Source organism: Aquila chrysaetos, chromosome 18 (assembly GCF_900496995.4).
Source record: "Aquila chrysaetos chrysaetos chromosome 18, bAquChr1.4, whole genome shotgun sequence".
NCBI classification, from domain to species: Eukaryota; Metazoa; Chordata; class Aves; order Accipitriformes; family Accipitridae; genus Aquila; species Aquila chrysaetos.
The window spans coordinates 17,340,063-17,364,135 of NC_044021.1; the positions used below are offsets into that span (position 1 = coordinate 17,340,063).

The 24,073-nt window shown below is 35.9% G+C and overlaps 1 protein-coding gene across 2 annotated transcripts in view; it reads right to left on the bottom strand.

Moving 5' to 3' along the window:
• Window positions 1-2,576: 2,576 nt before the first annotated feature.
• SLC35B3 (solute carrier family 35 member B3) overlaps window positions 2,577-24,073 on the bottom strand; it is a 29,296-nt gene continuing 7,799 nt past the window's right edge. For both annotated transcript variants that reach the window (XM_030041779.2, XM_030041778.2), the window contains 7 exons: window positions 23,227-23,381; window positions 21,560-21,667; window positions 16,723-16,820; window positions 13,789-13,881; window positions 13,270-13,381; window positions 8,844-8,913; window positions 2,577-7,733 (listed from right to left, as the gene is read on the bottom strand). In XM_030041779.2, coding sequence (XP_029897639.1) covers window positions 7,583-7,733; window positions 8,844-8,913; window positions 13,270-13,381; window positions 13,789-13,881; window positions 16,723-16,820; window positions 21,560-21,667; window positions 23,227-23,381 — 787 coding nt within the window. In that variant the 3' untranslated portion in view covers window positions 2,577-7,582. The remainder of the gene's footprint in view (window positions 7,734-8,843; window positions 8,914-13,269; window positions 13,382-13,788; window positions 13,882-16,722; window positions 16,821-21,559; window positions 21,668-23,226; window positions 23,382-24,073) is intronic.

Below are 24,073 nucleotides of genomic sequence, written 5' to 3' on the forward strand. Positions count from 1 at the left end.
CAAATTAAGGCCGAGATGGGTTTGAATAACTTGCTTATCTGCAAATTTGAGTGCCTCCACGTTCTACAGATAGCCTGTAACATAACCTGCTTCCTAAGCATAGCCTGTAGTGCTCTTAATTTTTTGCATTGAGGGCGCTCTACCTATAATGCATTGTCCTGCAAACACTGTGATAGTCCTCATGTAATGGAACTACCACGAGAGCTTGCAGTTTTTGAAGTCACAGAGAAGCATGCAACGAGGAAGCACATCTGTAGTATGCAGCCAACAATATCACGTCTTCCACGAGACTGGGCTGCGGAGCTTTCACAGTGCTTCATTACCGAGATGCCACTGCTGCGTCATTCCTTTTCCACAGTCGTGGACAATAGTGTGAAAAAGACTTTTGTCTTCAGAGGTTTGATTATATCCATATTTATGTTAGCACTGAGTGCTAAGTTACTGTAGTGCTGTGGAAACGTAAAGGAGTTCAGGAACCTAGAATGAGGCAAAAGTGAAAAATTAGGAACGGTAGCCTGTCAAGAAAGGTTCATTCTTCTGCAAATGGTACCAGTAAATGGATCCTATAAATGAGTCTGAATTCCCAAAGATGATTTTATAGGCCCACTGAACAACTCACCAGTTGCTTCACAGGCTGTAACTGAAGCTATAACCTTTCTCATATAACAGCACTGTTTGTCCTTCCTAGGGAGAACAGGGAGAGCCCCCTACTTCACCTCAATCTAAAAAACACCTTCCCTTTTCTTATGAATGCTGGCGACTTCTGGGATGTCTGCATGTCCTCAAGATGTACACTTCACAGGAAGTAAACACAAACACTCTTCTTAAACCACGTCTAAGACTTGCCTTGGTAAATCCAGTTGAATGCCAGTGCTACCTAGAAAATTCAGTAAGCTGAGCACAGACAGACTTGCTGTCTTAACAAGGGAGCAAAGCAGGCACGCTGGCAGCGTAGAATCAACCAGACTTCACGCATATCCAAAGCCTGCTGTCTTGCAGCCCCCTCCCCTGTCTGACTGGGTATTTCACCCAGAACGTGTTGTCACCAAGTCTATTCCATGAGACAGTTTGCAGCAGAAGCCAAACTTACAACACTGTATTCAGATGTACCATACTAACAGAAGCCCAGGGGATATTTATTCGATCAATTTTCCCTTTACTGCTGCAGTTACAGGTAAACAGCAGATTACCATGTGACAGATTGTACAATGGTTAACAGCAGCATTTATTGTGTGTGCACGTTTCAGTGCTGTTGGGGTTCAAGTGTTCAACCTGACATAGCAATTTTGCTTCAGTTTTATATGGAACTAGGACTGCTATATGATAGAGATTTTTGCATATATACGCTTGAGTAAATGCCTGATACTACAGAACTGTATTTAAGTGGAATTTATACCTGGGTTTTGAACAGGTATGAAGGCATCTACCACAGCTGTTCATGTTCATGCAAAACACTGACAAATAACAGGCAGCAAGTGGTGTAGCAACACTTCTAACAGCTGCCTGCAGATCAGATGCTGTAGTAAAAAACCCAATAGCATTGTAAGAGCTACATGCAGGAAAAACAAAAGCAACTTTGAACTCCTTCATGAATACATTCAAATAGTTCTGTGTTGACAGCATCAATTTAATCTACCAGTTCCTTGCATTCGCTCTAAGAGATTCAGATACTCTCATTATGCATTGAGCAGCAGTTACCAAATGAAGGTCTCTCTCTCAAGGGGAGTGTGCTCTGAAGCTACTCACTATTCAGCTAGCATCACACTCTTGGGTGTTGTCAGCTCAGCTTCTTCAACTTCAGCAGAGTTACTGTAGCCAACCCAGAGATACTTGTTTTAAGTATGTTTACTAACACTTTGGAAAAAGTGGAAGTATTAGAATCTAGACAGACAAAGCTCGTAAGATTTATGACCACAGAATGATTGAGGTTGGAAGGGGCCACCGCAGGTCATCTGGTCCAACCTCCCCCGCTCAAGCAGGGCCACCTGGAGCTGGTTGCCCAGGACTGTATCCAGATGGCTTTTGGGTATCTCCAAGGATGGAGACTCCACAACCTCCCCGGGCAACCTGTGCCAGGGCTCGGTCACCCTCACAGTAAGAGTGTTTCCTGACTTTCAGAGGGAACCTCCTGGGTGTCAGTTTGTGCCCACTGGCTCTGGTCCTGTCACTGGGCACCAGAGAAAAGGCCCTGGCTCCATCCTCTTTGTGCCCTCCCTTCATCAGGTATTTTGTACACATTTATGAGATCCCCCTGAGCCTTCTCTTCTCCAGGCTGAACAGTCCCAGGTCTCTCTCTCCTGTAGCCCCGTATCTCTCTTGTCCTGGGGAGCCCAGAACTGGACACAGTACTACAGGTGTAATGTAAATTACAAGGTAAAACTTTACAGTTGAAATAGAAAACCTAAGAAGAGGAAGCACAAAACTGAGAAATTGAACAAAGAAAAAAATATTTAAATATCCAAAAGTGTAGAAAAGCATTACATTACTATCACACCTCAAGAAAAAACAGCAAAACAGCAGAAACTGATCCAGGAATAGAAAAGAAGCATTAAGTCAGCATTATGTTCTAAGCTGAGTATTTGTGCACGAATGTTCTTTATTGTGTTACTGTCTTTGCTTCTCTACAAGTGAATGGCAAAAAGATACAGATCCAGCATGACATCATTTTTCTCAATTCCTTACATTATGACAATTCCTCACAGTTTTCCAATAGCAGCAGCTTTTGACCAGTAGCAAGGTGAACTAAATTCAGACCAGTCACCTGAAAGTGAAAGATATTATGCTTCTCTATGACTGCTGCTCTCTGGCTTGTTTCCATAGTGGCGTTCACAGAAAACAGAACAAATCAACAAGATAATGCACACAATGCAAAGAAGCTTCAAACAAAATGCAGGAAGCCTATTTTATGGCTGTCTTAATTTCGCTTTAAATTATACTATCATAGAACACAGAACAGAAACAATTTAAAATCTCTAATACCGGGGTAAAAGACAACTGAACTTATATTGGTACTGTTTCATTTCAGGTACAGAAGGGCTCTGTTGGATTTGGGGCACAGGATAACTGAGGGTATTAACATCTATTCCTTGCTCATCACAGACTTAAGGCAACTTTGGGCAAGTTACCACCTCTGCTTCATCAGTGAAATGGAGATAGGATTTTTCTGCCTCATAGGCAAGACTAAAATTAATCTCTATAAACTGCCTGAATAGTCAGGAGTTTTATATTAAATATTAAAATTAATATAAAGATTTTTAAACAGGTAAAATATAAAAGAAAAAAAACCCCTTCCACTAACAAATTCTGAGCTATTACCTAAACCATATATAAAATCCCTCCAGAAAAAAAAGTATGAATCCATTTAATTACTTTCCTAACTTGTGAAGTTTACTTATTATTTCCTGCCCTCCAGAGTATACATGCAATTCTATACCTCTTCAGAACAGTGAAGAATTCAAAAAGTTTTCATGACTGAACAAGCAGTGGTCAAACATGAGAGAAGGGCTTGTTTGTGCCTGGGAGCATGGGAGGCAGAAATAAAAGAAACAATTAAGACAAACCAGGTTAGTAAGGAAGGCACTTATTAAAGAAAAAAGAGCACTTGCAGTAATTTATTTCCTCTTCCTTTGGTTCTCAAAGGCAAGCAAGCGAGAAGAGAGGTTTTCCTGAAAGATGGAATGAGGTCAAGGAGTTAACTCATACATGTACTCATCAAGACCTTTCAAAAAATATAATGGAAAGTATAAAAGGAAAGATTTTTTCGTGGAGAAAAAAAGGATTTAAAAATCATCCAGACAGTCATAACTGATATGAAGCAGAAAATATGGAATGTGACCAATTTGTAAGAGTATGATGTGGGCCCTTAAATGCAGGAATAGAAACCTGAAACAATCCATAGTGTATCAACAGAGCATGTTAAAAAGGGAGTTAGCATCCAAAAGTAAGAAAGACAAGTAAGGTCAGGCAGACAAGTAGGAATGATGTGTGCCTAAGTTTTAGCTTAAAATGTTTGGTAAGTTCAAAGCACATGAGTGGTAAAACACTATTAAGAAAAAGATTAATGCAGTACCAGGAAACACTGTAGGTTTCAGGGTGGGTTCAGAGCATTAGTTCTTCCACACTTGTATTCACATATAGGTATCTGAATAATTAGTAGTTTGATGATACTGACATACTGAAATACTGAAGAAATCCACTGCACAGTCAATTACTTCGGCAAATAAATGCAAAAATGTAATGTGAAAGCAACTGTAAACGCATACTAATTTAGGAAAGCAGAGCTCCCTCAGTCCTCCACAGGAGGCAGAGGGAGTCTCAGAGGTAGACTGCTGACACCAATGGAGACCTTGGGCAGCCTTCATTTTAGTGTGAACTTCAATCCCATTATAACTAATTCTTACACCACAGTTTTTCTGTAGAGAGGAGAAAGTTGTGTAGCATAAGAAGCAACTAATTCACATCATATTTAGATAATGTATTTTATAGTAACAGAAAGAATGTTTTTTTCTGTAGTTTCATAATGCCTACCATAAAGAATCCAGGAGCCAATGAGTATAAAATGCAAAAGTTATTATGATCAGCCTACATAGCAACTTTGGGAAGGGTTAACTAACACCCCAATCAATGTAAGTGCTCTTACATGAAAAATAAAGAATTTACAGTTACTTTGCGGCCAAGCCCTTATTCATATTTCATAGACAACACAAACCCAACATACATATACAGTACAGAAGATCCTAAAACAAAATTTTGTAATAAGAACACTTGGAGGTTTTTAAGGTTCTCTTACTTGCATGCACTATAAAGCTATTAAAAAAAACTAAAAAAACCCCCCAAAACAGCAATTCACTGAAACAAAGGTTTTCTTAATGTCTCAATGAAAGCAGGAAACTGTGCAGACCATGACAGGTGGCAAATTACGAAGTACTCTCACTTGTGTGTGCATTTTCTTTAACACACTTACATAGTGTTGATTAGCAAGTACTAAACTCACATCTATGAAAATAAAAATCTGACTCCTAAATTTATGCTATTAACACTAAACCTACCATATTCATTTGCGTATAAAAATAATTTTTTAAAGTACACCTGTAAAACAAAACATACATTTCTATAGTTAAGAAAAACAAAATTCATAAAAAAATAAATCAAAACTTCCCCTAACGTGTGCTCCATTAACTCAGTCTTGTATACAATAGAGAATAAATTAAATGGTAAATTGTGAGCACTACACTCTCCAGAGAGAGAAAATAGAGACAAAATGGATTATATAGAGTTTGGCAACCTACATACTACGTTTGAATTCTAGTCAGAAACTTTGGGAGAGACTTCTCATCTATTTGTATAAAACAGATGTCAAACAAATTATATTTACTATGACTTTCTGCATGTATAGTAGCTTTCACATAATTCGGTTTCCAGAAGTTCAATAAAGTTTAGCAACAGACAGTTTACAGATGGCAAAACTGAGACTGAAAAATTGTCAAAACGATGCTCAAATGCTAATTACCAAGTTCCACCAAGCTAGTGAACAGAGCAGTGTGTGTTCCATAATTACTTTCTTTTCAATGGTTCAAAAACTATCCCTATTTTAAACTTGACAGGTAAGTTAACCTCACTGGAAAGAGAAACTTCATTTAGTGAAAAGAATGCAAGGAAATGTAAGAGTTGATAAATATTATAGGGAAAGAAATGTGTATCAATCCCCTTGACTTGGTCAAATGCACTCTTGCATCATATTTGAAACTGTAACCCTTTTTCATATCTTACCATAAAACTTTGGCTGCAACATGAAAATGGAGAGCCATGGCAGGCCATCCTTCTCTTTCAAGGTGTACACGTTCATCAAATTCACACCTCTCTACCTTATCCAGGACACAATCAATCATGCAGCAGCTGGGAATTTAAAAACCAAAATTGTCACACGCAATAAATTCTCCTAACTTGGCAACACTGGGTATATATGGGTTGAAAGGCTTTGCTGACATACCAGAATAGCTTGAGTGCTGGAAACAGCACGGTTACATTAGCGCAGCTCTCCAGTCCACTTATTTGTCCTGTTGTGCTAAGATGGCTATGTTATTCCGTGTTCTATTTAATAACATACTTAATATGGCATATGCTAGCTACCAACTCAATAAGCAAAGTTTAAGGCACATTTTGTGTCTGTGCTTTGATTACAAGCTCCTTGGAACAGCAATTCTTCCTAAATGTCTGAAAAATATTTTGCACATTTTGAACACTTTCATAGACTAGTATTTTTGGCAGAAGGTAATCCTTTGAGATATTTCAATTCTTTGTATATTATTCCTGACCATACAATTCTATTACCCAATTTACTTTTGTCTAAGTTGAAAGGACACATACCAAGATGCATCTAAGGGACACAACAACAACAAAAAAATGACCACATGAGAACAATGAACTGTAAGGTGATTAGTATTTTTAAAGTGCTATTGTTAAATATATAAAATGAAAGAGATGCAAGCGATTCAAAAGTGAGTTGAATATGAACTTATGGAGAGATAAATGGACTTAGCCTTCCTAAACTCACAATGAAAAGACTGACTGGTAGTAAGTACATTGTCTTCTCCTGTCATTAAAGAAAATTGTAATCTGTACCCTAATCCTCTTAAGTTCATCACAGGACCACACATAGGCTGACACAATACATATTGCAAATACATTAGCAGATGCTGTTATTCTTTACTCCAATATTGAAAATGAAGAGTTTCGATTTGATGACGCTAATTTAGAGGACTTCCATGTCTCTTTACACCACAATGATATTGGAGGGCCACAGGCCACTAAAAATTTTGTATTTCACAACAGAATAAGCAAATAACAGTTTCTTACATCATTGTTTCAATCATGACTTTTTCATTCTGTGTTCTCAACCTGTTCAGGCCTAAAAGCACATTCCCCCCTTGTAAATGCATGGGTGTTGACTGCACAAACTCAATCTCATTTTTGTTACTTGCAAGCAATAATCAAAAAGAGTAACACCATAAGATTTCCATAGAAATTTCAATTATTACAATAAATACCAAGTTCTGTGATGATCTAAACAATAACTTAAAAAACCCCAACATTTTTATTTAAAATGAAAAAGAGTGACAACATACCATATTCTAAACCTTCCACCTTTAAAACTGCAATTTGGTCAATCAGTTGCTGATTAGGTTCCATTAAACATTAATACAGTATTACATTTAAATTACCCCGCCTAGACAATTAACAAAGAACAACTCATCTCAGATCAGCCACATGGCCAATATTATTAAAATGCCCAAACTGGTCTTCTACTGTGCCCCACTTGGAGTGCAGCTTCTCAGCAGTTTGCCAGGAGCTGCTGTCCTTCATTGCCTGAAAATGCCATCTGACAATGGCCTACAACACCTTTTATGATGAATTCAAGTGCTCTGAAGAAAGGGCTCACAAAAATGTGCATTTATAGCAATCTGCAAGCAGACAATATGCCTTCAGCTCCTTTGGTTTTAATAATGTTCCCTTTGGAAAGTCAATCAGTTGAAGACTGTTCCAATAAAATAAGTCATAGTCTAGACAAGGCATAAACCACTGTCTATACTGTTTGTGACAACGTCCTTGTTTTTCTTTCTTCCACGCTTTTTTTCCAAAGACCATGCAGTGAAGGCAATTTGATTTTATCCATATTCTTACTGTAAACATTAAGAAATATACCAAGGACAACCAGTAAGCCTGACCACACGTACCTAAAGGGGAGGAAGAGGAGGAGGAAAAAAAAAAGTTACCATTAGCACTTTGTCTGTAGCAATTACATACCAATATTTGTGGATTAAATAAAAATAAAGCCCCTACATCAGGGAGAGAATAGTTTAAGGAAAAACACCCCCACAAATTAGTGTACTCTGAGAAAGAATTTGCTTGAATCTTTATTATTACTATACTTCCAGCCTTCCTTTTCCCATCCTGGCTAGAGAGCTTATTAAGGTGCATTTATAGTTAAATAATAACTAAACAGTAGCTGTTCTTTCTCACATGAATAAAGTAGTCCTGAGGGGTTTTAGTATGTTTTTCCTTCCTACGGTTATGAGCACTATACTCTCTATTACTGGTCCAAAATGTGTTCTCACTCAGTGTCTTATATCCATACTTCCCAGTGTAAGCACATTTTTGTTTCAGCTCTCCATTATTTTAAGCATCAAGAGTAAATTCCATTTGGGCATTTGGCTGTAAGTTTTGTTCTTAGATCTCAAATAAATTTATACACAGCAATAAAATTGAATACTATTTTGTTTCAAACCAGAAGCAATTAGGATCAATATAGCAACTTAGCTGCATTTTTCAATGTAAGCTCTTCCTTGAAATAAAAAAAGGGAAGAAACCCAAGCTCAAAAAATCTTGCATTTTAATATATCAAGATAATAGAAGCTTGTAGTTATTTAAAAGGGCTAGCTAAGAACTCAAACCTGCTCATAAAAGGGGAAACAATACCGTAATGGAAAAAGTAACTTCCTTTAGCCAAATCTTCCTCCACAGAGAAAGTACCCAATTAATTTATTAAATATCATAAGCACTAGATATTATGCAAGAATTTTCTTAAAACAACAATAAAAAAATGCCAACACATGGAATAGCTTGTCTTCCAGACCTTTAGAAAAATGGAAACTATTTTCTGTAGCAGGATTAGCATCAAGCAGCCAGTCAATATTTACAGCAGATTGCCAACATTTGTAGAAGATACGAAATGAAAAGCATTAAAGCCTGAATATGATTAATTACTGTTGTTATATTTCCATGATCAAGAACATGATTTTTTATAAAATATATAAAAAAACCCATTTAAAACTATAAATACTTACTGTAATGTGAATGGTTTTGCAAAAAACAAAAAAGAAAGCACAATGGTCATTGCTTTTCTTCCTGTTGTTACTGCAGAGGAAAACAAATATTTACTTAAGTTACAGCAAAAGAACATAATATAGGCTTCAAAATTACTAGATAACCTCATTACATAATTAGGTATCTGGCTAAAATGATGATCATCCTTGGTGCAAACACAGACTGCAAAAGCAGCAGTCCAGTGCAAAATAGCACTAGAACCATACGCTGTTTGAAACAAGTACACTGCATCAGTAGTATCAGCTCCAGCCATAGTATCTGCAGCAGAGAAACTTCCAGAACAAGACTTGCTATTTAATAAATTCACAATATCTTAAAGCAACAAACAATTCTTGCAAGTAACTGATGGTATAAACTGATCTGTTAAAGCAGAAAAAAGTGGTATCACTGTTTGGATATACCAAATCTCTTGCCATTTCCACCTCTTGTTATTACAGTTCAATGGTGTTTTGGGCTTTATTTTTAAGTGGAATGGGATAATCATCTTGTTACCTAACAGTGCAGAGAAATGCAGTTTTGGTTAGAAACCTAAGAGACCAAGGATGTCCGACTTCAACGACTGCTTTAGGAAGTTTTCATCAAAACCATTAAGAGACCTTCTACATGTGATCTTATCACTAGAAAGAATCAGGGTAGTAAGAAGAGTTGAGAACACAATCCTGTTACCAAAATGGAAGTAAACTATCTGTTTGGGTTACTCTCAAATTAACTATAGTGCCAACAATTATTTGAACAATTTCAATCCTATCTGCTATGAACAAGAATACAGTGTTGCTAGCAAATTATGTACTGGGAAACTTGCATAGTTTATCACTGAAACAAAATCAGTAAGTGAGTAAAAGTTACAGAAAATGTTTAAAAAGAAAAAAGTAACAATGCAGCCAGGCATACAAGTTTAGCTTATGGAGGTTCAGGGCCTGAGAAGGTGATACTTGGTATGACAGTGCATGCTTCTCACTTAAGAAAGACCTTAGTATAATTGTCCGCACCTAAAGAAAACTATGTTTTTTTATTAACAGAAAATATTTTGCTTACCATGAAGTACTTTTTACTACACCATACTGGAAAGCCTTACTTGTATAACTACATCCACATTAGTCTTACTGTAACATACTGACAAAAGCGACCAATGACTTCTGATGTACTTTCACGCTGTTATGGCTAGTAAAGCAAGCTTCATTCTCCCCAACCCTCCCCCGCAAACAAATATTTACTTAAAAGCATGTTTTGTAGTGGAGGAAACAGCCTTCACCATTGCTTCATCTGCTCCAATCTCAACTTTTTAGTAACAATTTTCTTTACATTTTAAGAAATCTATGAGCATCAAATGAAATTATTTTCTATTACATGAAAAATTAAAGGGGAATGAAAAAGAAAATTGAGTTTTAATTAGAAAACAGTTTACAGATGAATAATTTAAAAAATGGTTAAATTACTTCAGTTTTTCTAATTACGATTATTTCTGTTCTTTCAAATCAGTTATTAATTAAAATATTTATGTAACCATTTCCTTCTAAATTAAGTGCCTTTTCTTCTTTTTCCCAATTAAGTCTGATAATTTCTCATTCTGCTAATAGAAATACAATTTTCATTAAACTCTTTCACCCCACTCCCCCCCAAGAAGGGGGAGGGTGGGTGGGGGGTGGGAGGGACAGTAATGAATGCGGTATTCTTCCAAGGCACAATAAACATTTTCACATTGCTACAGGCAAGACAGAAAGGGCTCAAGTGTTAGGATTGTCAAGGTCAGGCATAAGAAAACCTGGGAAGGGTTTGCTATTCCACAGCATTTTAAAACATTTTTTAGCACAGTAAGACTTTTTTTTTTTTTTTTTTTTTTTTTTTTTTTTTTTTTTTTTTACAAAGCTATGTTAATACATGAACCAAGACACTCATCTGGGCCAATTTCCAGTCAGGAGACATACTGAACTTTGTTAAAAACAAACATGAAACAGAAGTGCTGCAGAGGAAATAATTAACAGGAAAGCAAAGCATGCAATTCTCAGGTCAGAAAACAATTGTCTATATTTTCTTCTCCACTACTGCGAATGAAGTAGAGCATCACCTGATGGAAAGCAGCTTTTAGGGTTAGAGGGAACAGAGGAAGGTAGCTCCATGGCATCTTGCTACACTTCCCCCCCAAGGCCCTTGTGACTCATGTTTGCAGTTTAAGAAAAGGTAACCTGAAGAAGGAATGAGCCTGGTATAACTGCTCTTGATAGACTACTATAACGACTATAGAAATGACAGAAGAAGCTGAATAGGCAATGGCTGATTTTTGAAAAATACACTCAAGTTACATTTTAAGTTCGGAACCAACCATTTTCTACAGACAAACAATTTTACATTCTATAGCAGTTGCATATAGTAAAGAGTAATAATTTTAGGGACAGCTTGAAAACAGGTGTACAGGAAGATGACAAAAAATGATCAAGTGTCAGACTTTTCCTTTAGTGTTGTTAAATACCTAAAAAATGTTAACATTGCAATTAACTGCTTTTAAAATGAACAGCAGTCATTTCCCCTTATTCCAACAGTTGAGGATATTCTGATATGTAAACACTTCAGTCACTTGACTTTTACAAACTCATAATAATACAGGTTAAAAGCATTCACTTGTAATACAGTTATGTCATTTGGCTGTAGCTAGCTTTGCCTCATCCATGTAATGCCACATACTAAAATATGCCACAGCCTCACAAATACAGATGCAAGCCACAATGAACTATTACAAATAATTTCTGAACCACAATTTCTGTCACATCTGTCTTACTAGTGATTCCCTTGATTTAATCAGATTCTATACTGCTTCTTCCATTAAGGATCTCAGGTAGACAAAGTATCAATAGGCTCTGAACACATTTCCTTCTCTGAAGCCATACAATTGTCCTTCCACACAGAATATGTTTAGTTTTAATACTTTTCATTGTTTCTAAGGCACACATCAGCCAATGCATTACTGAAGACCAAGCATAACCAGATGACATTACTTCCCAGTACAGTGCTGAGACTCATTGTGCTCAGTGACTCCCTCATTCACAGAGAGCCAATCTCAGCTAGTAGGATTTCAGTCTCTCCATATGATTTTTCCAGATGACTGATTACTCAACACGAAGAATATGTCCAGTTGCATAGGGGATAAGAGTCAAGTCTGAATATCTCTAAAGGTTGAAAATCCTTAATGGTTGTGACTGCCTCTTGCTTTGTGTCCTCCTTTTCCTCATCCATCTGGACATATACCTGGAGCATGTCAGCACAGATAGGTCTGTCTTGCATTTATTGCTAGGAAATTATTATATTATTAGGTGAGAACACCACATGACAGAAACTTTTTATTTGTGCGTGTACTATCACAGGAGCAGACAAGATGGTATTTGGTGACCTTCTTCGCCTGGAATGGATTCCTGTAACTTTTGACATACTTTAGGGACTTACATTGTTCCACATTCACGTGTGGCTGGCAGATACACCAGTGAGTGGCCCAAATCTTCTCAACATATTACTCAGAGTTCTTTACATTTGTTTCTTCTGACATGGTTGATACAGTCATAAACTGTACTAAGCATTTAACAGAAAACATGACTGCTTCCATTTTTTGTGGGACAATTATATCGGAAGTCTAGAAGAAGATCTGAAAGACTAGACAGAGTCTGCTTCTGTCATTAACAACAGGCTTGTACCTGTCCCGTGAATATACGGGTTGCAATTTAAAGATAATACAGCAGCTGTTACACAGCCCACCAGAAGTTTATTTAGTTCAAACCCTGGCTTCCAAAACTAATACACGTCCTTTATTCCCTTCAGTTTAATAAAAAGAACTGAGGAGACCATCACAAAAGTCAGCATTTGTTCCACTTGAGTTCTTTCTGAACTGAGACTGAAGTGCGTATTTAACATTGCTATAGCAGTGTTCCACTGAGAGCGTGTGGACATTCAGAAGCTTCGGGGGGAGTTCTTCACTGTTTTTCTACCAATACCATTTGTTGGAAATCTCCTGAAGTTCTGCGCTGAGAGACTATGACACTGCCTACTATGCCTTACTGGAACATCCTTACTTTTCCTTCCATATTTCAGATAATACCTGTCTTTTCCTTACACCTTGCTATACATTTCCATTGCAATTCCTCTGTTTAGAACAGCATTGTTTCTGCATTAAAACACAGCACAGGCTATACGCACAAGATTACTTAACAGGCTCTTCAGGGTTGAAACTGTGGCACAGAAAGAACCAGGAAGATCTCAGACACACACTGCTGGTGAAGATCCATGCTACACAAGCCACAATCAGTCAGCACAAAGAACAGAAACAAATATAATAGCATATAATAGGATAGGACTACTTTATGTTTGTATACCAAAAGCAGTAAAGATATCATTTGTTCATACCTGTTACAGCCAGAAGGGCACCAAAGATTTTAATCAAAGCTAGAACAAAGGATATGCCAAAATACCCAGTCAGGGAGAAAAGGAATGCATAACCGTAAGTCTGAAGTGGATGCTGCAACAACAACAAAAAAAGCCTGTTAGGAAAATGTAAAACAAACCCTGAGGTATTGCAAAATGACATAAAACTACAGACTTTAATCAACTGCTTGAGCAATAATAAGCTGTTCAACAATGCATTCATGCAAAGATCCTTATTTAATTTTAGTTAAATAATGGAAAAATAATAATGAAATTATAAGCTTATAAGTCTGGTCCTGTGATTTTATTTTGTTTTTTAAAATGTTACCCTATGTTATACATCAAAGACTGTAGCAACTTGCTTAATATATGAATTATACAAGTTAAATAGTTTATGTGACAAAAATACAACTTTAGAGAAGTGGTGAGATTTTCTAAAGCATACAGAGCAATGTTTTCCAATGAGGTTCCTGATAGAAAAAAGGAAATCTTTACACCTACCTTTGAGCAAAATGTTACTGCAGGGCTTAATCCACTAGTGCATGTTAATCCAAATAAAATATACACGAAACCTATTGAATAGGAATACAAAACCTAGAATAGTTTAAGAGAAAATAATTACCAGATGATACTTTACGAGGACAAAATTAAATGCTTACAAATGCTTGGCCCTATTAATATGTTCAACTTCTCAGAGTTGAATTTGCAGTGTTTGAAGATATTTTTACTAGGATTTCTACAATAGCTGACGTACAGTGAAAAGTAAGTGTTAGAGACATTCTTCCTACCCACAACTACATAAAAGTAGTTTTGTAAGCTAGTCAGTTAATAATATCCCAAGGTCAATGTTGACTGTGGTAAATCCTTTAAATTCAGGATTTCGCAGCCTAATTAAAACTTCACACAACTATGTAATTTAATAGTTTGAATAATATGTTAAATGTATTTTGTTTTCTGCTACTTATCCTGCACAGTAAAGATCCATATTACATTAAATGTGCAAAGGGTAGAACGTAATCATCATGAGCTGCCAGAAGTGTCCCATAAGTTTCATCTGTGTCACTTCAGTTCATGTACATGGCGCACCTGCATTATGGTTGTAGAATACAAGATTTTCAAATATGACCAGCTCTGGCCTAAGTTCAGTACTCAGAACAGACTATACTCAAGCAAACAGGTAAGCTCTTAATTTTGCCTGTACTCTTATTTAATTCATAGCTTCATACAGCAACAAAAGAATCTTCATCCAGCAACAAACAAATCTTCATCCTATTATTTCCCATGTAGAGGCAACAATAGAAGCTGGAACTGCCCATCCATCCATCCTCCCATGCAGTGGGAAGCATTCAGCTTTGGCCAGCTGTTTGGCCAACATTTAGTGGCCTTTTCTTGTGAAAAAGGGAGACAGTGAGCGGAACTATTCTACACATTACTAGCTAGAACACTCTGATCTCCTACACTTTAAAAACTCAGTGTCAATTACAGGCCTACTTCTTTTGACACAGGTTTCATGAATTGTTTTTGTGTTATACTATCCCAATTATTTGCAAAATTATTAACAACTGGTAACAATACAATGAGACAACAGAACACATCACTGCTCTACAATAAAGGACAATGAATATACATTTCAAGAGCAGAACTGCTTTCAAATTCTTGAAAAACCACCACCTGATCTTCAGAGCTCTTATTTTAGTGTTTATATACACAAAAGTTCATCTCTAGTTCTTCATTTGCCTCTGCATCCAACTTTTCTCCCAAACTACCCAAAGACCTCACTTTTCACAACCAGGAATGAGCACCACATTGCTAGTTCCTTGTTAGGCAGTGTGATCTAAGTCACTTTCTTAGAATCACACACAAAGCAAAACCAGGTATAACCTTCAAGAGCAGTGTTTACTATTTCAGCCGGAAGACATCTTTTCTTTTTTCATAATTGCTTAATCCAGGCCAAGTTCCAAATTTGGCAACAAAACAGAGATCCTGTAGATGACAGGTTCCTTTATTATTGAATTTTATTTCCAGATCACTGTCCATTAAACATGATCTCTGATTCAGAAGATGTCTTAAATTTTTACCCACAGTCTCAAGCCTAGAAAAATGATTTCTGAAATTCTGCTTGTATTTCTGCACTGAATTCTCTGAACAAAATCCATTAAGTGTAATCTCTAGGCCTCAAACAAAACCTTTATATCCTTAAATCACTGCAGTGATTCTCTACAAGTAGTATGAGTATACAATACAAAGACCAACATTTGTTAGACTAACGCAGAATAAAAAGCAAAGTTCTGGAGATAACAGGAGCTTCATAAGTGAGGCAGTTAACAAATGTCAGATGACTGTTGGCAAGATGCAAAGTGGGCAAGAGTTACAGATTATACTTTGTTTTGGATTTCAGAGATTACAGCTACAGAAGGCTGCATCGGGTCAGGTGAGGTTCATGTAGCTAAAATCTCTGCCTCCAGCAGCAGTCAACACTGAACACCAAGAAAAAGTACAAAAATAAAAACAAGAATACACTGACAGTGTTCAGGTATATTCTTCCACTTTCCAGAAACCTGCAGCTCAAACTTCTTGACCCAACCTAAATCACTTTCAGCCTTAAAGGAATCTTCCTTCTAACTAATTTATTCTCCATTTATGAAGCTATTCTCATAAATGAGAAACTAGATTTTCTAGTTAAATGTCAAATATGCAAATTAAATTTCAATTTTTTTACTTATGGCATATTCAAATAGTGTTTGTTATAAGAAAAGATTTTCTTGTATTTACTTGACTTTAGAGAAAAAGATGCCAAATTCAAACATAAGTTTTGTCTAAAAAGAAAAAAAAGTCAGACCATATGAACAGATAATCTGTGTTCCAAATACGTATATGAAAAATACCGAGCAAGACTTTTTCAAAATTTTGTATTTCATTGAATCAGGAACACACATATTCACCCATTCTGAAAGTCAGAGTTTTACGGATTTCAAAAGCTTCAAAAAAGGCTGCCTCTCAAATGCTAGCACACTCTAGAATTAGAAGTCTAGCAAGTAAGAAAAGCAATGTGTTCCATGTAAACACATGTTCATCTATACCAGAAGAACAGTATATATTTTTCAGGGTTTAAATGCATGATCATACAGAAAACACCCTGCTGATTTCAGGCCTGCAGGGTAGACAAAGATATTGTTACTAGAAATGAGTGTTTCTGTAGCTGCAATATACATTTGAAGTTGCACACAGAAAGCAGCACCCTTGAAAGGTTAAAAAACAAAAACAAAAAAACAGCAAAAGCCCCCAAACAAACAAACAAACAGAAAGCCCCAGGAACAGCACACCAAGAGCTCTTTACATATGCAAAAGAAAAGCTGATTAAGTTTCATGTTTTGTCATTGTATGCCTTGTCTGTGACAGAACATGTTCTTTTAAAATTGCAAATCTGGTATTTACCATTTCTGAATTAGAACCATTGTGCAACTTCATAGCTTTTTCCTGTACATTTCCTATAACTGCATCTGCGCAGAGGGCAAGGGATATTAGGACCACACCTAATATAAGAAAAACAAACAAAAACCTATTCAGAATATTTATCAGCAGAGTAGTGACAGAAAACCCACTCTGTACTTATCCTGAAAAAAAAAAAATCTCAGGAGTAGAAAAATAATAATACCCCCCCCCCCCCATATTCTAAATGTCAGCAAAACTATTTCATTATACCATTATAAAGCAGTGTCCACCCCCACTCCCTCCACCAGTTAACCCCTGAGCACTGTGTGTCTCTAAGCTTGATAGGAACATCTGGACATCGCTATAAAGAAGCCAGCTGTGGTTTTCATAGTAACAAGAGTGAAAGAATGTCAATTGCATTTATTTAGGTATTTTTAACAAAGATAAATAACCAAAGAACGTACTCTTTCGAGTAGTTAATCCTAGATTATTTTTTCCTGACAAAGGCAAATAGAAATGTTAGATGTAATGGTAAAACAAATGCAAGAGGATTCACAGTGGAAATCTTTCATTACTGAAATACTAGTTTTAAAAAACTACTGTTCAGGTACAAACGCCGTGGTTTTAGGTTACCGTATTTGTTCACAAAAAAGTCACTACACAGTCAATAATGTAATCAGCTTTCCAGTAACAAAAATTAATAACTCTTTATCCATGCCACTCACAATTCATTTCCCAACCTCCAAACTTCAATTCTTTTATGACTATAGCAACTGTTGTATTTAATGATGCACACAGGTTGAAATACCACTTTTTCTAAGTATACATTACAGAAGGTATCAGTCATCAAAATCATGTTTACTGTCTGCTCTGGTCTTGGTTCCTTAAAACATCCTGTCAGAAAAGAATGAGGAATGGAAGACTAGAAACAAGCAGTGTTATGTTTTCTTAATACTACGTTCTTACGTAATAATTAGAGGTCTCAAAAAAGGCATTCTGATAGACCAAATGGAGTATAAGCTCCTGACACAGGGAAAAAAAAAAATCCCAGCTCCTAGGATTTTCAGAATGGAAAGATTTAACAGTTTTAAGACCAATGAAGTTTAAGGTGGCACCTCCTTGGCAAACTTCTGGATATATGTGAGCTTCCAAACCAGCATTTTTAGTTTAGGAACCATTTCCTTTCCCAGGCTAGACTTATGCAACTGAAGCAACAGAAAAAGACTCTTCATTATTCTAAGTTATCAGGCACTGGAAAAGGTACGAGTCAATGGAAATGACATGATAACCTGAATAATGTCAGTTATACTAAAGACCACAGTATATGTTAACTACATGGCTTCAGCTCTGGTCCAAAGGTATAACAACACCTCTAGCACAGCAATAGCCTTGCTACAAATCACTTCTGTAAAGTTGACTGCGTAGGTCTCCATCTGTGTTCCCTATCATGCTTTTTGCAGCAGTGCTTAATGGCCCAGGCACATCACTGGACAAATACATGGGTTCAATACTGGACTGAAATGAAAAGGTTACCTGGAATCTGAAGTGCAAGTGCACAAGGAAAGGAGAAATGTAGGGACAAGACAAGTGTTAATAGTACGTACATACACAGTTTGGAGTAGGAAGAGAATTGTTCCACTCATTGTGATAGCGCTGCACCTGCCAAGTAGCAGCAGCAAAACCATGAATGAGACCAGTAACATTATGCAGTATGTAAAGCATGAGTAAAAATGATTGGAAGTACTGGTCCTAAATTAGTTCCAAAAGAAATTAAACCTGGAGGTCTTGCATCAACAGACTTGACTGAAACACTACATTACTTTGTATTTTACACTATTAATGTGATGCTTGAAGTCATTAAAATATTAACACTGCTAATACTAATAAGCTATTGGATATTTACATATCCTCAACAATACATTCTCACACTTGCAATCCCCACCACAAAAATGTGTTGTGTTAGACTAGTGAGTCGTTTGGAGTTTACCTGACCATTAAGACCTCTTTAATACTCCACATTTTAGAAGCCTGCCATACATAAGATTAGAAGGCACAGTAGAGGTAGCTAACCAAGTAATATCATCTTAACAACAGTGAAGCTAAGGACAAAACACCTCAGTCTGCAAAAGACTAAACTGCACTGGTACAAACAGTCTAGGGTGGAAGAATTTGCATGCAATTGATATTTTTACTGTCTTCACTGAAAATAGTTAATTTCCACTTGCACCTGTAATGCCAGAACAGCCGAAGTTCCCACAGCACCAATGTTTCATGACTGTCTCCTCCTGCACACGCTTCTCTTCTGGTTTCTCTTTTGGAAGTCCTGTATCTATTATTCACAGTGGTTTAGGATATCTACCACTACCTCTCCAATTTGATAATGCTAGGAGATGCTTTGAGCTCTTGGCACCAACTCCCATCTTGAAAAGTATCTCTCTTCCTTAGCTACAAATATGTACCTGTTCTGGCAGGAGATAGTTTCTGCTTTCTTGGCTGACCTCTTTCATGTGTAAAGAAAATCTGTATAGATTCCTTTTTTGGTTCAGCAATACTGAGATTAGATTTCAATAGCAGGAAAAAAGGAAAAAAAACAACCACAAAACAGACTTGCAAAATCGTTCATCCAGATAGTATTTTACATCTCTTCGTGCTCCATTTTTAGTATTTGCTTTTGCATCAGAAAACAAAGATTATGTGTTTTGTTTAACCTCACAGCACAGTTTTGCTCTCTTAGAACTGTGAAACATAAATGGCTTTCTTCTTATCAAGTTAGCAGAAGTTCTGTGAAATCATGCTAGACTTATACTAGTTTGCATGGAAACAGTTCTACATAAATGTGCATAAATCACTGGAACGAACTCAGGAATTTATTGGGCAGTACAAAAGCAGTAACATAACACTGCAACTTTAGAAAACAGTAATTCTGAAGTTTAACATTTAGTTTGCTGCTTATGGTTTTGAAAGTTTTAATATCCTTAAATACTTTGTTATTTCTTTGAAGATCCTCTATGAACATACAAAATTAAATTCTGCCTCTCTGCTTTCAGTTCTTATTCTGTGATTTACATCAAGAAAAGTGTAATTATTCAAAAGAATATACCATTTTGCAAAGTAAGCAAATTTTTTAATAATTCTTATCATTGGTTTTACACTTTGGCAGCTACATATTTCTGCAATACCAAAAATCAGTACATTTCTTGAAGGAATGAACCATCTATCTCCTAATTCATCCAAGAAACGGAAAAACTCCACCTTTCCCACATGAAAAATTTCTTCTGGTTAAATTAAGTGACATGGGAATGAAACAAAACAGGCAAGAGGGAACAGAGAAAAACAGAAAGAACCTTCTCAGAAGGTGAGCAGGAGAATTTTGAATCACCTTCCTAAGGAGAGATCCAGACTTTTGAATTCTAGTTCTATATTCTATTTTCACAGAACTAACTTCCTCCAAATGGTAGTGCTTGAAGCTTCAATATATACAGACTTGAAGTGTTAAAAATAAATTAATAATGAAACACAACCCTGTTTATTCTCTGAAGACATTTAAAATTTTTTTATCCTGTGTTTTGCAGATCTTTGAGGGCATCAGGACTTCACTACATTTGCTGCACTTTAGCTTATCCCATACAGTTGAAGAATCAACTTTCCCAATCTTTTCAGAATTAAGTCATAGCACATATTTAAAACCATTCAAATTTTACAAAAGGAATATATTAACATGTGAATGCACTTAGAGGCTATAGTCAAAAATAGCTGTAATGGTTAACATAATCTATACATCAGAAACGCTAGAATATCATTACATGCTTACCAACATCATACTGTACTCAAAATGTTTTTTTTTTTTCATGTAGCCACCCAGTGATACCACACAAACACATTAAATGCACAGCAGTTTACAAATTCACAGATTTTTCTGATTTCTTCCACTACCAGTAGCACTAAAATTACATTAAAAGGCACAAGAATTAATTTATGAGCAAAGTTACAGTTTAGACATCACAAATTGATCATTACTAACACTAGATGAAATAATACTTTGTGAGGACAAAAAGTCTTTTCCGTAAAACCGAGAATTTATCATTACTTTTAGGAACAAAACTTTTAAATCAGTGCCTTCACTATTAAGAAATAAAGGTTTCACACTGAATGTCTGTCATAACAGTTGTTGTAACTAATCTCAGAATTTCAAAAGAAGAATACACTAAAAGTTGAATATTCAAAAGCTTTTCAAGGTTCAGTATTAATGCAAACACTGGCCAAGTAAATAGCACGGATTTTATGAATAACCAATTCTCCCTTGTCGTTTGAGAAAGAAATTCAATGAAGTTTTTAAACCCAAGCAGGTTAAAATCTTTTCTTTGATTCTGATTTTACACAGTATAGAAAAGTTAGAATGTGGGCACTCCAACTAAGAATTACAGCAAATCTGAGTGAGACCGTGAATTAATATAAAGTAAATGGTTCTGAAATGGAAAAAGACATAAGATCTTTTAGAAAAGACAACTAAACTTTTGAAGTTTTAAAATCGTCAAACTGAATTTTATCACATTTATTTTAACATATCTACTGGGAAGTTAAGTATTTCTTGAGAACAAGCATGAGACATTTCAACCTAAAGAGTGGAATTTCCAGAAAATTTAAGAACCTGAAAACCAACAGAATAATGGCCTCTTCTGCCACAGATATAGTTCTACTAGTGCAAAGCTACAATGAAACCTGCATTTTCTGTATGATACCTGAAGGCACTCCACCAAGAACTCTCAGAATTTCTAAGGAACACTTATTGTAGGAAAAAAACAAGCATTTTGTTAAACTCTAACATGTAATTTATCTTTACCTGTCAAGTTGAAGTTTGGTGCAACTGTGCTGTCAGCTAAAGTAAACCATATTAATCCAAGACTCATACATAGGGCAGCAGACACATCTGCAATATTATAACGTTTTCCTACAAAAGCAATACAAACAACATGAATGGACTGTTAACACTCTTAGAATTTGACGTTTATCCTGTTTAGCAGACTAGAAGGCAAGGAAAAACTGTTCCAATGTCATTCTTTTACTTAAGCAGAAGACTCGATGATGCTCTGGCCTTTCATGATGGGAATTAATTTCTTCTACAACAGCAGTTACTAACATGGAAGAAGATCTTAACAGATAATATCTAATTCTTGTGGTCAGTTTTCATTTTACTCCTAATGACATAAAGCACATCCTCCCTGACAAAACACCATCTCAGCAACTTCAGGACAGCCTAGATGTTTTCTTAAGATTTTTCCCTCATGCAAGACAGTTTGGCCACCTTTATTGATTAGAGAGAAGTCATTCCCAAACACTAACAGATTATTTGGGTACTTTTGAACCCTACATTGCCTTTTAGTTTGGGAGAGATGGGATGTGGAGGGGGGTAGAAAAAGGAAGAGAGTAGGGAAATGAAAAGGCAGGAGTTAGTATATCTTGTTTGAAATAATATACTCCTTTCCCAGAAGCTGTACTTTCAATATAAGCTTCCAAGGGAACTTTTTTGAATTGAAAATTTTAACTGAATTTAATAATAATAACAACAACAACAACAATAATAAATCACAGCTGCTGAGAATACAATACTACTACAATACAATATAAAGTTTCACAAAGCTTTAAAGGAATACCAGTCTCTCTGCATTAAAATGATACAAAATAACTACTAATAAAAGGTAAATACTGTGCGTGCATGGACATATGTAAACTTGTAACCTCCTCTGGAAGTTCAGCTTTCTATTGCAACTAGAAGGCCAGAATTAACTATAAAACCAGAAATATAACATTCTAGATTCTGTTCCATAACACTTGCCCATGCAGAGCTTTAATGAATTAATGAATCCTTGTGCATTGAACTTCTATAATATACTTAAGTCTTCTAAATCCAGAAATACTGAAGTATGTTTCTTCACTTAACTATAGTCTTTATCTGTTGTTCTCCAGACCCTTTTTTATGTTCTTGGAACATGAACTATGACTTTAGGGCTAGTCAAAGATATGTAAAGTCAGGTGTATATCTGATTAAACATTTATTCAAAATTCAGGAATTTTAACTAGGAATTTAGGAATCAAGCTTTTCAAGCAAGAAGAGTAGGGATTTCTTTGGGAATCATGGCTGGATTTTTTTTTTTTTTCCATTTCAAGTTTTCCTTTTCAGTATTGAAAAGGTTTCATTTATGAACTGATTAGGTTTAGGAAAAAAAGTTATATTACTTAAAAATTAAGAAAGCCTGCATAAAAATGAAGATTTGCAAGTGACCTGTACAACTTCCTTTTTTCCGCACATTTTCTGTTCATCTAATTATATTTGTACATTTTCTGAGAAGATGCTTCAGAAATTCACATTCTTTCTCCTATAGGAAAAATGCTACCTGTCCCTCTCTATCCAAGAGCCTCAGCGGAATTTAACAAAGTACAGGATTCCATACACAACTGCCTCCCAAAGAAACAACAAAAAAATTATCTAATAGCAAGACTAACACTTACCTTGTATAAAAACCCCGCCTATCATAACTGGAATCAGCTTACAGCACTTGAAGATGACTTGAGTAGGGTAATTCAGATATCCTAAAGAGGTATTTGACAAACCCATAGTTCCCACTGTTAAAAACGCTATTATCATGTAGGTTTTGCCAGGAATTCTATAAAATATAAACATACGCATCTTGGTATTACAGACTCATCTAGAGGAGATTTAGCTTGGAAAATTTAGATAAAGGAATATGTTTGTAATACAACTTGACCATCTTTCTCACTGAATTTCATTCCGTAACAGAAATTTAAAAGCTCACATAAATGACTGATTTCAAATTTCATTTCTTTCAATTACTGCTAATAAACAGTATTCAAATATAAGACAATAAAGACTTCATGGCTCATGAAGTATTCAAGCAGTAATTCTTTAACCTCCTTCTGAGAAGGTATATTATTTACAGAAGAATCAAGACAAAGGCTTCAGGTTATTTGTCAAAGGAAACACAAAAGAATGGTATACCAAGATATCCTGAATCTTAGACCTGTCATGGTCACTGTGTCAATTTTTTTGGTGAAGGTTTTACATGAACATTTACATATTTTGGAATGAAGAAAGTTGAAAAAAATACCATTGTTTTATAAAACTCAGCAGAACTAAGAGAGAAGTGATTCAGATATCATGAATGGAGGGGCCCGTTGAACGTTTTCAGTTGTATTGTTTGCAATTTCATGAAATTATCACCTGACAACAGATGACCCAACAGTAATTTTTAGCAATCGCTGTGCTCACTTTCTGAAGTGATTTTTTACAATTATTGTTGTGCATATGTTCAGCTATTTTTTACGCATAGTCAGAGCC